This window comes from Notothenia rossii, assembly GCF_949606895.1.
Source record: "Notothenia rossii genome assembly, chromosome: 3".
Lineage (NCBI taxonomy): Eukaryota > Metazoa > Chordata > Actinopteri > Perciformes > Nototheniidae > Notothenia > Notothenia rossii.
In genome coordinates, this window is record NC_136901.1 from 38,040,007 (window position 1) to 38,054,543 (window position 14,537).

At 42.1% G+C, this 14,537-nt stretch overlaps 1 protein-coding gene and 1 long non-coding RNA gene across 13 annotated transcripts in view; one reads left to right on the top strand and one right to left on the bottom strand.

The window, feature by feature from the left end:
• The window catches only part of LOC307031394, a 68,796-nt gene that overhangs the window by 35,763 nt on the left and 18,496 nt on the right, over positions 1-14,537 (top strand). The window lies entirely within an intron of this gene.
• On the bottom strand, positions 396-4,020 carry LOC307031393 (alpha-2,8-sialyltransferase 8F-like). The gene is given in 4 exon segments (XM_079668477.1): positions 396-1,592; positions 1,670-1,762; positions 1,867-1,895; positions 1,899-4,020. Coding segments are annotated over 4 exon segments (726 nt in total). The 5' UTR covers positions 2,025-4,020; the 3' UTR covers positions 396-1,114.

Genomic DNA, 14,537 nt, shown 5'->3' on the forward strand with positions numbered 1-14,537 from the left:
GGCTTCTGCCCATACATTTATGATTGGTTAAGACTAGATGGGGAGAACCGTGGTTTAGACTTTGGCCTCCCTGGTTGGTGCACCGACTTAGACAAAGTCTCTTGGCAAGACGAACTCCAATCAGCATTCGGCCGGCCTCCCAGTTGCTATCCTACGTTATTTGTTTTGCTGAAGCTGCTTTGCAATAGATATTGGGAATCTTCCATTATACTAGTTCCCAGTTATGCGTAGGCGAGGAGCTCACGCACACTGTTCAAGGCCAGGGCGATCTCCTGTTTTCTATAACTCTTTGTCTCTACAGTGTCTGCACCTGGTCTTCGCAACATTTCTAAGCAGCTAAACTCTCTTCTATGACTTTTCCTTTCGTTTCGTATCCAACACATCAGAACCTGGGATTGGTGATTGTGTTTATTTATTCCAAAGTCATAGCAACATATCATGAGCACAATAAGCATATAATGTAATAATAAGAATCAATATTGTAATGTTATGTAAAAATAGACTCTACAGAACGCATTTGTGAATTATACTGAAAGGGCAAGATATGTGTACAGTAAACCCTCAAAAACATACAAAGTAGTTGATCTAAGTAGTACCCCAATCATAGCAAATACAAATAAGGCGGGAAACACAGTTCAAAGGCCCAAATGATGGTCTTGTATCCAATCATCAAGCAAAGTAACATAAACTATACACCCATATCAATATTAGCTGTTAATTATGCCCACTTCCAAAGCCACCACTGTGTATTTGTATCCAATTGGAAAGTTATATTTCCGATTACCATGTCCTTGCAATTTTGCTGGAAAAAGTAAAAGCTGATTATGACTATTATTATGGCCAAAATGACAATACTAATTATTTGTTATCAAAGTTGAGATCCTAATTAATATCAAATGTATTAATTGGTGTAAGTGACAATCTATTATTTTTGCACTTTCTGGTTTAGCCCTCTGCTCCGCGGGTCTAGGAGCTGATATTGGGGGAGAGTGAGTGGATTGGATTGAAAAGGCATACAGTAGTTTAGAGACAAATTCTGAGGTCAACCCTCAGTCCACCAGGAAATGTCCCAATTCTCCAGATGCTCAGTCTCCTCTATCTCTGGACCTGGGAACTAATTTGTACCCGGTCCACAGTTCCCCAGGTGAAGCCTGAGCACACCTTGACTGTGCAGCCGCAACAAGAGGTCAAACTCATCCGGCATGAAGTGGACAATCCACGTAGCTTTTTTATCATCAAAGTAGTGGTTTTTCAACGGATGGAGATCAATTGGATGAATACTGAAGGGCCAGAAACCGTACACATCCACGTTGGCACATAGTTCCAGCGCTATGTTAACCATCTGTAAGCCGGTGCTGAGTAGGCCTCTGGTTATGCCTCTGGAGCGCCAGAAGTCTCTCAGACTCCGGAAGTAATCAGGGTTGAAGAACACGGGCTGAATGGGACTTCCCGAGTCCCTAATGCTGTATACTGCCCTCAGGCACGTCGCAGTGTTGCCTGGGTAGGAGAAGGGGGAAAGAACCATAATGGATTTGCCGTAGCTATGTTGCTTCACCACCAATGGAAGGCGTGGCCCCATTAGATTTCCATGCCTGAAAATAAAAAGATGTCAAGCAACAACACCAAGGGAATACTCTATTGGTGCAGTGAGACTCGTTTATTTACTCACTCATTCTGCAAAATGCTTGGGTTGGCTGTCACAATGTCAGTCTTGGTGCCCACATGTTTCTCATAGTCTTTTCCCAAAGAAGGTAGGTTGCACCTGAAAAGGCATAACAGGCGCGCCATCAATTATTATTTGTAATTATTCTGTGGATTTATGTCGCAATCAGTCTTTCAGTCCTCTGATCTTGACAGCTTTCTCACCTGATAACAAACTGAGCCGAATCGATCCTCTATCCACAGCTGCTGTTTATCAGAATCCCTGAGTTCCCAACAACAGCACACGTGTCAAATTTTTTTCTTTGGAAATGGATTCTCCTGGAAATAAAACCAATGAAAAATGTATTACAGAACAATAACATGCATAAGATTATATCATGTTTGTGAATGAGCAAGAGCCATGGGGACCTTTGTCTGGATCTTGTTTGCAAATCCCCTACAACAGTACCAACATGTGTCACATGTGTGAGTATTTATTTAATGTACAATTGAGGTGTTTGAGATGGGTTATTGATTTCCTACATTATTTTCTACAATTTAAAACGTAATTAAACAGCATATAATTCTTTAAAATATTGTATCTGAGATCAAAATGAAGAATTAGTTTGAAGCTGCGGTTTGAGCAAGGGCGCAGGTAGTAGGGGCGTTGGAGGTGTGCAAGGGGCCATTGGTCCCCCAACGTTACGCCCCTTGGCCTGATTTGGAGCCTGACAAGTTGTTGTCTCCATGGATCAGACAGTTGATATCAAAATGAATGCAAACTTTGTAGCCTGGTGTTGTCCTAGAAAGGGTACGGATAGGCCTGTCATGATAATAAATGTTGTTGGACGATACATTTTCCCGGAAATTATTGCGATGAACCATTTTAGACCACATAATGACATAATGATAATATATAATAATAATCCAATTACATTGTTTTTTCTTGAACATTGCAAATGAAATGTGAAATAATATTTAAATATGTAAATTATGTATCATAAATAAAACAAATTAATTAAATTCTAAAAAATGTATTAAATAAATCACACACAACCAAAACAATAAATGAAATAGACTCAGGCTGGAAAACAGAGCTCTCTTGTGGCCAAAACACGCAATTGCATTTGTGAAAATGCAGTAGTACATTTTTTCTTTTTTTAAATAAAGTAAATCGGGAAGGTGAGGGCTCTCCATCTCCAGCTGCCGTGTTTGCTCCCAGCTGGGAAAAACGGAATGGGGTGGTTGTGTTTCAGGTGCAGTTTAAGGTTGGTCCTATTGCTAGCTTTTGATGCTACGTTTTTAAAACAAATGCGACATACCGGCTCATTCAAGTCCGTAGGTTCGCCTCGTTGATTTGACTTAAATCCAAAATATTCCCAGAGTGGCCGACAGCCCCAGCGCGCCTGGCCGGAACGCCCCGTCCACACAGCGGCGTGCGTTGAAGCTTTAACGCTTCTGCCCATTTACTTTGAATGTGACGTCACGCTTCGCCAAACTGCTACGCGTCGCTACAAAAGTCGCTGTAAAAGTCGCTGTAAAAGTTGCTGCAAAAGTTGAGCAATGTTCAACTTCTGAAGCTTTGACGGAAGTGTCAACCAATCAAATCATATGCCAGTACAAGCTCTAGCCAATCAAACCGCGTGCTTGTGTGTCCGGGGCGGGAGATTTATGTGATTGGTTGTTGGTCGAGATTCAGACACGCCCACCTGCAAGCTTCAACGCACGCCACTGTGTGGACGGGCCGGAAGAGTGGCCGGCAGACACAACGCTCCTGGCTAAAATGCTGGTCACATCCTTATGTAAACAAACAAGCATGTAAACAGCAATTTATCGAGGTCAGAAAAGTCATCAAGTTCATTTTTATTTATCGTACTTGAATTTCTTGAAACTCGAATTGCTTATCGCGACAGGCCTAGGTACGTATGCCCTTTTTTCTGGAGTGAAGCCAGTTAAAAAGTAGAGAATAAATGAAAATGTTCATCTGAGTCAGTACCAATTCATTATCCTAGCGTTTATTTTCAACTGAAATTATTTCAAATGTTTACAAATATGCAAATATATGATTAAAAGCACATCATGCTGTATATTGTAATAAGATTGCGGGGTGTTTTGGAGCATTCGTCAGATCAAGAGGTCCTCACTACAAATCTATGTTTTTCGCCCCCCTATTTATTTTATTTATGTGTGTGTGTGTGTGTGTGTGTGTGTGTGTGTGTGTGTGTGTGTGTGTGTGTGTGTGTGTGTGTGTGTGTGTGTGTGTGTGTGTGTGTGTGTGTGTGTGTGTGTGTGTGTGTGTGTGTGTGTGTGTGTGTGTGTGTGTGTGTGTGTGTGTGTGTGTGTGTGTGTGTGTGTGTGTGTGTGTGTGTGGGTGGGTGGGTGGGTGGGTGGGTGGGTGGGTGGGTGTGAGTGTATGTGTTTGTAAAAGGGTGGTCATCGGTGGTTGTTTGTATCAAACAGTAACATGTAACTAAACACGTGATTTATAATCTCTGAGAAGTTGAAGGAGCAAAAAAGACAACAAGCTGAAGATGCTGTGATACTATCCATGAATGAAAAACGACATACCTTTATGAAGGTGCTGAACATTTTTGCAGTCACCCTGAAGGTCTTCTGGCTTTGTCTAGCATACTCAACATTTGATCCCAGTGGAGTGTTGGCCTGGGTAATGATGGCCTTGTCAAATCCCTGGACCTGACTTCTCAGCTGAGAGCTGGGGTAACACAAAGACTTTGTTAAAAAAACATCCAAGTCAGGAATTTTGTTGAACAGAAAGCTTTATAATTTGCCAAACACAGTAAGTGGTAATTTGTTCAGATTATATATGAAACATATTTTCTTTCTCATAAGGATTTTTATTCCATAATCATCAAGGTGAGTTAATGTTATCTTCAGGCGAAGTCCCTCTGTTTTACTCTCTGACTCGTGCTATACATTTGTTAAGATTTTTGATTCCATAAGAAAACCAATGGATTCATTTGCAAGTTGTTGAATGATGTGGCACTCTTAGGTGTTGCTTCATTGATCGCTTCTAACTATTTTTAAAACCAACTCACTGAATAGTCCCAAACTGTGACAATGTTTAGCATTTATAATCTTCCCCTGAGAAACAGTACATCTTTGCTTGCATGGACTATTAATTGCAATTCGGGGCCAAAACCTTTTTGCCAACACTTTAAAGAAAATGTAAACAAATACAATTACCTGAGGTCTCTGTAATTATCTTCTTGCTTCTTCCAAGTTTTTGAGTAGCGTCCTCTTACGTCTTCAATGAGCTTCCTGACACACACACACACACACACACACACACACACACACACACACACACACACACACACACACACACACACACACACACACACACACACACGAATTGTTCTGACTAAGAAATTGTCAGAAAGATCCCTTCAAGGAGAAGCATGGACAGTGTTTGCTCTCACCTGCATCCTTTGCAAAGGTCAGAGGGCCAAAGGGGGATTTCCTTGGGTGAAGGTGGTCCACTTGGTACAACATGGCTGTGCAGCAAACAAGAGAGAAACAGCACATTCATGTAAACATAGTGCACACCAAAAGGCAAATGAGCTCTATGATGGCAGGTGTGGTTTATCTAAAACAACAATTAAACAAAAGTCCACAAATACTGTAATGCAAAACACAAATCATCGTGTTCAGCACCGCATGTATAAGAAACCACTTCAGATATGTTAAAAAAACATTGCATTAAGTAAGAAAAAACGAATGCATTTTGGATTAATTTACAAAACGTTGAACATTATAAAAGTGATCTTGATCAAATCACACTGAGGAAGAAAATCGTACTTAGGAAAATAATTCAGAAACCTCTGAGTGTGAGAGTCAGGTCAGTAAAATTATAATCACATCTTTGCAAAAAAAGGACGCTAAAATAAGAGAACTACCTTGCTTGATGCCAATGTATCTAAGAGATGCCACTGGGAGTCTTGCCTCACTGAATTGCAGATTTCAGCTGCCTTTGTCTTGAGTTAAGGGGCCTTTGAACACATCTTTAGGAAGACCTTTTACAATTATTTTTAAGAGGGGGATCAGATCTCCAAATGTGCCAATGTTTATAAATACATATTTACCAAACTCTCAAAAAATATATAGCACCTAGGAACTTTTTTGATAAGGAAATCTTTCTGTACCCTCATTTTTCATTGGAAGTACTTCAGCTTAAAGCATGTGGCTGATAAGCCTTTGAACATACTATATGTTTATCACTGCCAAGATGATCAACTATCCAAAGAGGTCTGATAAGCCAAGCTGAACATGTTGAATAAGTGGCAGAGCCCGTTGAAGTCATTGATAATGGCAGTTTATTTTAGACAAATTAGTTGGCAAGTAGAGAGACACAAGTGAGGTAAGCCATCAGACAACACACAGAAGGCTGTCATTGTTTATGTTTGTCTCACTTGGGCTCTGTATACTGGAAAGCAACAGGAGTTCTTTGTAAGAAACATTATAATTGTACCAGTTTTTCAAGATATTTTTCAGAATTCTAATATTTTTTAACTAATTGTTCTGTATGTGATTTTAATACATTTCTGTGAGATTCTATTTCTATTAGACATGCCCTTTTACTGTACAGGAGGAGGTTCACCTTTGAGTGTACCTCTACAGGCTGTTTAGATCGATCAATCAATCAATCAATCAATCAATCAATCAATCAATGTTTATTTATATAGCCCAATATCACAAATGTTCCATTTGTCTCAGTGGACTTCACAGTTTGTACAGAATATCAGTATGACAATACGACACCCTCTGTCCTTAGACACTCACATCGTACAAGGAAAAACTTCCAGAGAGAAACCCCACAGTTTAAAGGGAAAATGGGAGAAACCTCAGGGAGAGCAACAGAGGAGGGATCCCTCTCCCATGACGGACATACGTGCAATAGATGCCGTGTGTAAATCTAAGAGATAATACATTTTACAACATAGGTAGACCAAATGTTTGGAAATGCATGTGTCTATAGTATATAATAAGATGAATCCAGGAGGATGTCAACAATCCTGTGGGAGCCATCAGGGAAGTAGTATTCTGAGAGTCAGGCAGGACCGCAGAGACAGATTCAGCCACGACTCGAAGTCCAGGACTCAGATCCAGATCTCAGGATCCCGGCGTAGATAGACACCAAAAAATAATTTGGGGGAAGCTGGGTTATTCGGAACATGAGAGTACACAGGTACAGACAGACAGAAGGAAGAAGCAAGGTGTCCCCGGCAGTGTTAATTTCGTCAAAACTATGACGAAAAATGTTCGTCAACGACCTTTTTTACATGACTAAGACGAGACGATGACGAGCTAAAAATAGATTCTTGATAACGAAAACTTTGACGAAATGTATATTTAGTCTTCGTTGACGAAACGAGACGCGACTAAGGTGTCAATGGTGGACTATCGGACATTCAAAATGCAGGGTATTTCCCCCCAATTGTCCGTCATGTCTGTCAAAATGCATCTTACGTTTCTAACTTGCAATATCATTATTTCCGCTCTCCATAAGAGCGATCTCCGGCCGTTTCTCAATCTCGAGGATACTGGTTTCCAAGCCAATATTTCAAGGATGCTACGTCATCGAGTGCCGCTGAAGTACTGTTCCAATGTCCAGCATACTTGGAATTCCACAGAGGCCGCGTCCTTGGTTTCGGGGAAATTTCGAGGCTGCACATGGGTAGACTTCACGTCCTAAAAATCCCCACAATGCTTTGCGCACGGACCAATTTCAAAAACCCTTGTGGAGTATGGCTGAACCGACGCAGCACACATTTAAATGTAAGTACGTAGTGGCGTAGAACATGTGTTGGTAAATATGTTACTTTGTTACATTTGTTATCACCAAAAATGTGTTCCGTGAAAGTAAAGTAAGTTCATAATTAGATAGACATCGTGAGGGTACAGTTTATGTTGAAACCGTTGAAAGAGAGTGGCACACTTGTTAGCTTGTTCCATTCTTCTTCGTTTTCCGAAGCCGTGGCTTGGAAGCATACTTGCTTCGTTTCTGAAGGAAGTGACTTGGAAGTACGCGACTACCAAGCCAGCATCCTCGAGATTGAGAAACGGCCTCTCTTTGTCTTTCTGTGTGCGGGGGGGGCCTAACAGACACGCTGCAGCGGCACACAGAGATCCGCCGGGGACGGAGCGTTTTCAGAAGTATAGAGACACTCTACAAGGCTCGATGTGGACAAAGCTCGTTTGCCATTAGTGTTTTCGCGTTAGCGCATTGACATTTATTTCACATTTAAATTAAAACTGCGGTCACAGACGTGCACGCAGTTGTGGGCGGGCCTTCGCGTCCCTGCGCCTGTCGGGGAGGTTTGCCGGTCGTCCCGGCGTCAAGCAGACGCGCGCGAGTCCTCCGAAATGAGCCGTTTGTCATTTCTATGATTTTCGCATCCCAAACTCCCAGGTCCTCCGGCAGCGACCCGGAAACGGAAGTCGGCGCGCCGTCTCGAAGGACAACACATTTCTCTAAAGGCTCGTCGAGGATTGATTATTGAGGAGGCTGTCTGGAGGAGCCGTTACCGAGGATACACTGATTTAGAGGAGAGAGGAGAGAGGAGAGAGGAGAGAGGAGTCTCTCTGGAGGAGCTATAACCGAGGGTACACTGATGTATCCTCCGGAGTCGATTTCAGGCAACAGTGATGTTTAAAAGAGGCATGACGCATGGCTGGACTAATGTCAACGAAGCACAGCTCTGCAAACTGTTCCCGTTGTCAGGTCAGAGTTACGGTGCGACTTTGTAATTTGTGACATGTAAATCGGCAGAAATGGTACATTCTCAGTTAGCTTACGAGCTCCCCGTTTGAGATAGCAACTATTTTCTTCGCAATTAAGCATCATATTGCATAGGGGCTGAACTTGTCCTCGATTGGAATTTGTACGATCATGTCCCTAGGAGGAGTAGGCAAGAATGTGCTTAAAATGCATGAAAAACGCACATTTTTGAAAATGGCTGACTTTCTGGGGGGCCGGGCCAATAGAAGGCAATTTGAAATATGTCCAGATTCATAACAGCAATGTGTATACAGCATTTTGTGCATTTCGGAACAGCTATATGCAAATAGTTTGGAGTAACTTGCGACATGTAAATCATCAAAGATTGTGTATTCGCTGTTAGTTTACGACCTCCAAGATTGAGCTATCAAAAATTGCCTTCATAATTAATATCAAATTGGATAGGGGCTGAACGTGCCCTGGATTGGAATTTTTCCGATCATTCCCCTAGGAGGAGTACGCAAAAAAATGCATGAAAAACGCACATTTCTCAAAATGGCCGACTTCCTGGTGGCCGGGGCTAATGGAAGCATTCAACAAATATATAGGCAACTCCATGAGGAATGTCTGTGCCAACATCTGTGAAGTTCTGAGAAACTAAATGTGACTACCACACAATAGGGGGCGCTAGTGAGCAGCTTTTTTGAAAGATTACATTTTTTTTTCATTCTCGAAAAGATCGTGGGCTGTGACGTGTGTCCCAAGTTTTGCGTCCGAAGCTCTTTTTATGCTATAGGAATTTAAAACAAATGTATAGGCCACGCCCGCATTCTGCATTTGTTGCAACACTTTAAATCTCAGTTTGTAGTCACCCCCAGAGTATCTGTAAAAAGAAAAAAAAAAAATGTGTCTATCCGTTCTTGAGTTATTAATTGGTAGTGTTTTTGGCGCCCCCTATAGTCCAAAAGGAAAATGCTTTGGTGTGCCTATTCCCCAACACAGACTGAACCTATCCACCAAAAATATGTGGTGAATGGATTCATTGTTGATGAGTTATGAGCATTTATTTCTAAGCCACACCTTTTTGCTAATACGTTTTGATTAATGGCGGCCATATTTATTAACTGAACATGCTCATTTCCTACTGTAATGTGTGTGACCCTCCACCGATGCGGTAGACTAACATTGGTGTTGATAAACAAACAATAGAAATGTAGGATAATATTGCACTGTTTTTAACATTATGCTAATTTAAAAAAAGTAGGCGGAGCTTAGGGGTTCAAGAAGACTTTATGTAGAGCAGGTGAACCCAGATAAGTATGCAAAACTTCAGGTCCATCTGAGTTACGGTGCGGCTATATACATTTTTCAAAAACGCTTTACATATAGGTGGCACCAGCGAGCATGTGGGACATTTTTAACCCATCGACTCCAGAATGTCAAATTTTTCACAGGTCCTGACGTCCGTGCAAAATTTCGCAGCATGAATGGCGTGGTAAGTGCCACAAAAACAGGTTTGAAGATTGGCGGATATACCAACATGAAATCTACGAATGACAATAGGTCTTCGCACACTTCGTGCTCAGGCCCTAATTATAATAATAATTCTACCAATTACAATAGGTCTTCGCACACTTCGTGCTCAGGCCCTAATTAAAACTGTGGTCAGTTTTGGGCGGGCCTTCGCGTCAGAGTGCCTGTAGGGGAGGGTCGCCGGTCGTCCCGGCGTCAAGCAGACGCGTGCGAGTTCTCCGAAATGAGCCGTTCGTAATTTCTCAAATGTTCGCGTCCCGGACTCCCAGGTCCTCCAGCAGCGACCCAGAAACGGATGTGGGCGCGCAGCCTCGAAGGAAAACAAATGTCTCTAAATGCCCGTCGACGATCGATTATGGCGGAGGCTGTCTGGAGGAGCAGTAACCGTGGTGTGTGGTGCAGGGTTGTGCAGACTTTCTGCCCTTTACTCAATAAATGGATCTCCTGTGGATATTAGGCCATGTATGTTTTTAATAGAACTGCTTTAATTGTGAGCCGACATTTACAGTGAGAAGAGCTGCTGAGGCCAGTGCAGAAAGAAGAACAGTGTGTATAATATCACTCAATAATATAAGTAACAGGCCCACATTACACACTTTATTTGTATGCTTTAGTACAGAGGTAGCCAACACGGTGCCCGCGGGCACTTAGTCGCCCTCAGGGGCAATGTGAGTCGCCCTCAGGAGCAATGTGAGTCGCCCGCAGGGGCAATGTGAGTCGCCCGCGGGGCATGTTCTAAAAATAGCTCGCCAAGCAAATCCAAAATGTATAAAATACACAAAACAAAAAAGGAAATGTTATTAAAAGATGTTTGGATTATTGAAAAGTATACAGCTCCCTTTCATCTGAGTGTTGAGAGCTGTATCCATAAATTCATGTTGTGCTCAAAGTGCACCAGATTGATGCATTTAACTTCAACATTTTAAAAAAACATCTTCCCAGGGGAGCATGCCCCCGGACCTCCCTAGAGGAGGTGAGGACCCCCCTAGAGGAGGTGAGGTCCACCCCCAAATAAAGAAAATGGGTCCCACAGACCCAAACAGCACACAAAGGTTAAAGGTAAGCATATCATAATGTTAAAATGTGCTAAATATATACACTGCAAAAAACAAAAAAAAGAGGAGTAAAAGTAGCCCCCAACTTTTTTTCTTTTTTGAAAGTATCCCTCACCCTAAAAAAGGTTGGTGACCCCTGCTTTAGTAGATATCTACAAATAAACAGTTGATATTTTTCATAAAACCAAATAGTGCTTCACATCATAACATATACATGGACTGTAGCCTGATATATATTATATGCTTTAAGAGCTGCATGTGTGTGTTATGGAGTGCATATGTGTCTGTTGTAATTGCATGTGCCGCCAGCAGAGGGAGCTGCTGGACTAACATTCAACATCATTGCCGGCAGGGTTTGTGTGTGTGTGTGTGTGTGTGTGTGTGTGTGTGTGTGTGTGTGTGTGTGTGTGTGTGTGTGTGTGTGTGTGTGTGTGTGTGTGTGTGTGTGTGTGTGTGTGTGTGTGTGTGTGTGTGTGTGTGTGTGTGTGTGTGTGTGTGTGTGTGTGTGTGTGTGTGTGTGTGTGTGTGTGTGTGTGTGTGTGTGTGTGTGTGTGTGTGTGTGTGTGTGTGTGTGTGTGTGTGTGTGTGCGTGCGTGTGTGTGTATGAGAGAGGGAGATGATGTGGAAGGCAGAGTAGCTTATCTGACATCTAAATGTTGGAAAATGGTACATTCTAGCCTGTGAGCTCCGCGTTCGAGCGACTGACTATTCCTTCGCAATGTAGCATCGCATTGGATATGGGCTGAACTTGACCTGGAAGGGAATTGTCCCGGCCATTTCACTAGGAGTCCTTTCAAAATTGTGCGGAAAAGGCATCCATGACGAATGTTTGTGCCAAGTTTCGGGTAGTTCGGAGAAATGATATGTGACTACCGCACAATAGGGGGCGCTACTGAGCCGTATTTGCTAAAACGTACAATTGTTTTGTACAGCCTGGAAAAGGTTGTGGGCTGTCACGTGTGTTCCAAGTTTAAAGGCCGTAACTCATTTCAACACAAAGTTATGTGTCCGTAAGTGTTTTTAACTCTTCGATTTAGAGAACAAAATGAATAGGACGCGCCCACATTCATCATTGGTTGCAACACTTTAAATCTCAGTTTATACTTGTCCTGCCAGTATATCTATGACAAAATATATTTATTTGGTCCATCCGTTCTTGAGGTATACATTTGTTGTGTTTTTGGCGCCCCCTATTGTCGAAAATGAACATGATTTTTTGTGCCTATTCCCCAAGACAGACTGAACCTATCCACCGAAATCTGTGATAGTTTGATACATTTCGAATGAATTGTGAGCATTTATGTCTAGGCCACACCTTTTTGCTAATATATTTCGATTGATGTCGGCCACATTTTTCCACACCTTGTACTCATTTTATACGATAATGTGTCTGACCCTCCACTGATGCTGTGCACTAAGTTTGGTGTTGAATATAAAAAAATAGAAATTTAAGTTAATATTTCACTGGTTTTCACATTATGCTCATTTAAATCAAAGTAGGCGGAGCTTCGGGATACGGGAGGATAATATGTAGAGCAGCTCCACCCGGATAAGTGTGCCAAATTTCAGGTCCGTCAGACCAACACGTTCTCACTCCCAACTCGTCACATGTTGACATGTTAACCTGTTAAGCCGGGACCCTGTTTTTTTTTTTCAGGACACTGTGTCTCAGCGGATCTTAATATTTAAGAACCTATTAATGTGTTATACCAAATTAACGGAAATAATCTCAGCTAACTGACGATATAAACCATTTTTACCAAAACAAAACACAAGTCTCATAAGAAGCATCTAAATGACCCCTTAGAGAAAAATGCTAACGGACATTGGCAAAGAACTCAAGATAAAAGTACCCTTATTACTTATCGTAGCTGCACATACAATATCTCCGATTAAAGCTGAGGTTCCACAGATTATTTAGGTATATAGTATCATCACTGAGTGATCCGAACTTGCGACAGGGGAAGCAAAGACAGACATCACGTCACATGTCAAAATCCAGCAGGGGGAGCCAGAGATATGAAAAATCCAACCAAATGGCGCCAGAAAAGGTTTTCTTTTGCTAAATCTGTCTAAAAATGTCAAATATCACTTGTTTTGCATCAATCTTGATACAGGGTACTTATTATATGTTGTACTTTGGATTCCTAAAGCTTTTAGTCTACTAACCCATCATCCAAGGTTAGTTTTCACTATAAGTACAAAATATATTTTGGACGGACACTATCATTTACAGTTCTTTACCATGTTCAATCTGAATCTTTTTTAAAATAAAAAACATCTATATTGAATCTGACTTTTTTACATCCCACTGACAGGTTTATCATTACTTTGAGAAAAAAGATTATTAATTTAACCCTTTTAGAAGGGAAGATATGGTCATTTGTTCTGGGAGTGTCATTTTCGAGCCTGAAACCTGAAAAACAGGCTCGGGATTTAACAGGTTCAAAAGTATGTTATTACTTATAAATACCTCTCTTAGCTCAGGATGTGACCCAGCTGCCTTCAAACATGCCGTGGTAAAGCCACTACTTAAAAAGAAAAATCTTGACGCTTCCATTCTCGCACATTTTTGGCCCATCTTCCAGCTACCTTTTTTATCTAAAGCCCTGGAGCGAGTAGTCTACGCCCAGCTGCAATCTTTTTTAACCATGCATGGCATCCATGAAAAGTTTCAGTCTGGCTTCAAACCCATGCACAGCACTGAAACAGCCCTTTTAAGAGTTTTTAATGATCTGCTCCTAGCCGCCGACTCAGGTAGCCCAGGTATCCTGGTGCTGTTAGACCTGACAGCTGCCTTTGACACTGTGAACCATAGCATCCTGTTGTCACGGCTTGAACAGTCCGCTGGCATCACAGGCTCTGCCCTTACATGGTTCAGGTCCTACCTGACAGACCGTAGCTTCTCAGTTCAGCTAGGTGCCTTCTCCTCTGCTAAAGCCCCTCTTACCTCTGGGGTTCCCCAAGGCTCGATTCTGGGCCCCATCCTTTTTCTACTGTAGATACTGCCCCTAGGTTCAATTCTCACAAAACACATCATCCCCTTCCACTGCTACGCCGACGATGTACAGATCTATCTGCCACTCAATTCAAATGTCAACTCATTACAGCTATTGATTAACTGCTTAGCAGAGATCAAATCCTGGCTGAGCCAACATTTCCTCAACCTCAATGAGACCAAGATTGAGGTTATCTTTTTTGGACCCCAACCTCCAGCCTTCCAGGTTGATATTCTGGGCTCCCTCAAAAATAATATCCTCCCCTCTGTCACGAACCTTGGAGTGACCTTCAATAGCGCTTTTAAATTCGATAAGCAGGACAGCAGCATATTCAAAACCTGCTTTTTTAAAATACGACTATTGGCCAAGACAAAGTTGTTTTTATCTTTTAAAGACCTGGAAAAAGTTATTAACGCCTTTGTTACCTCGAGGTTGGACTACTGCAACGCTCTGTACGTGGGTATGGACCAGGCGTCAATTAAACGCCTGCAGCTAGTGCAGAACGCAGCTGCACGTCAACTCACTGGCCACAAAAGGCGTGACCACATCACCCCAATTCTGGCCTCACTG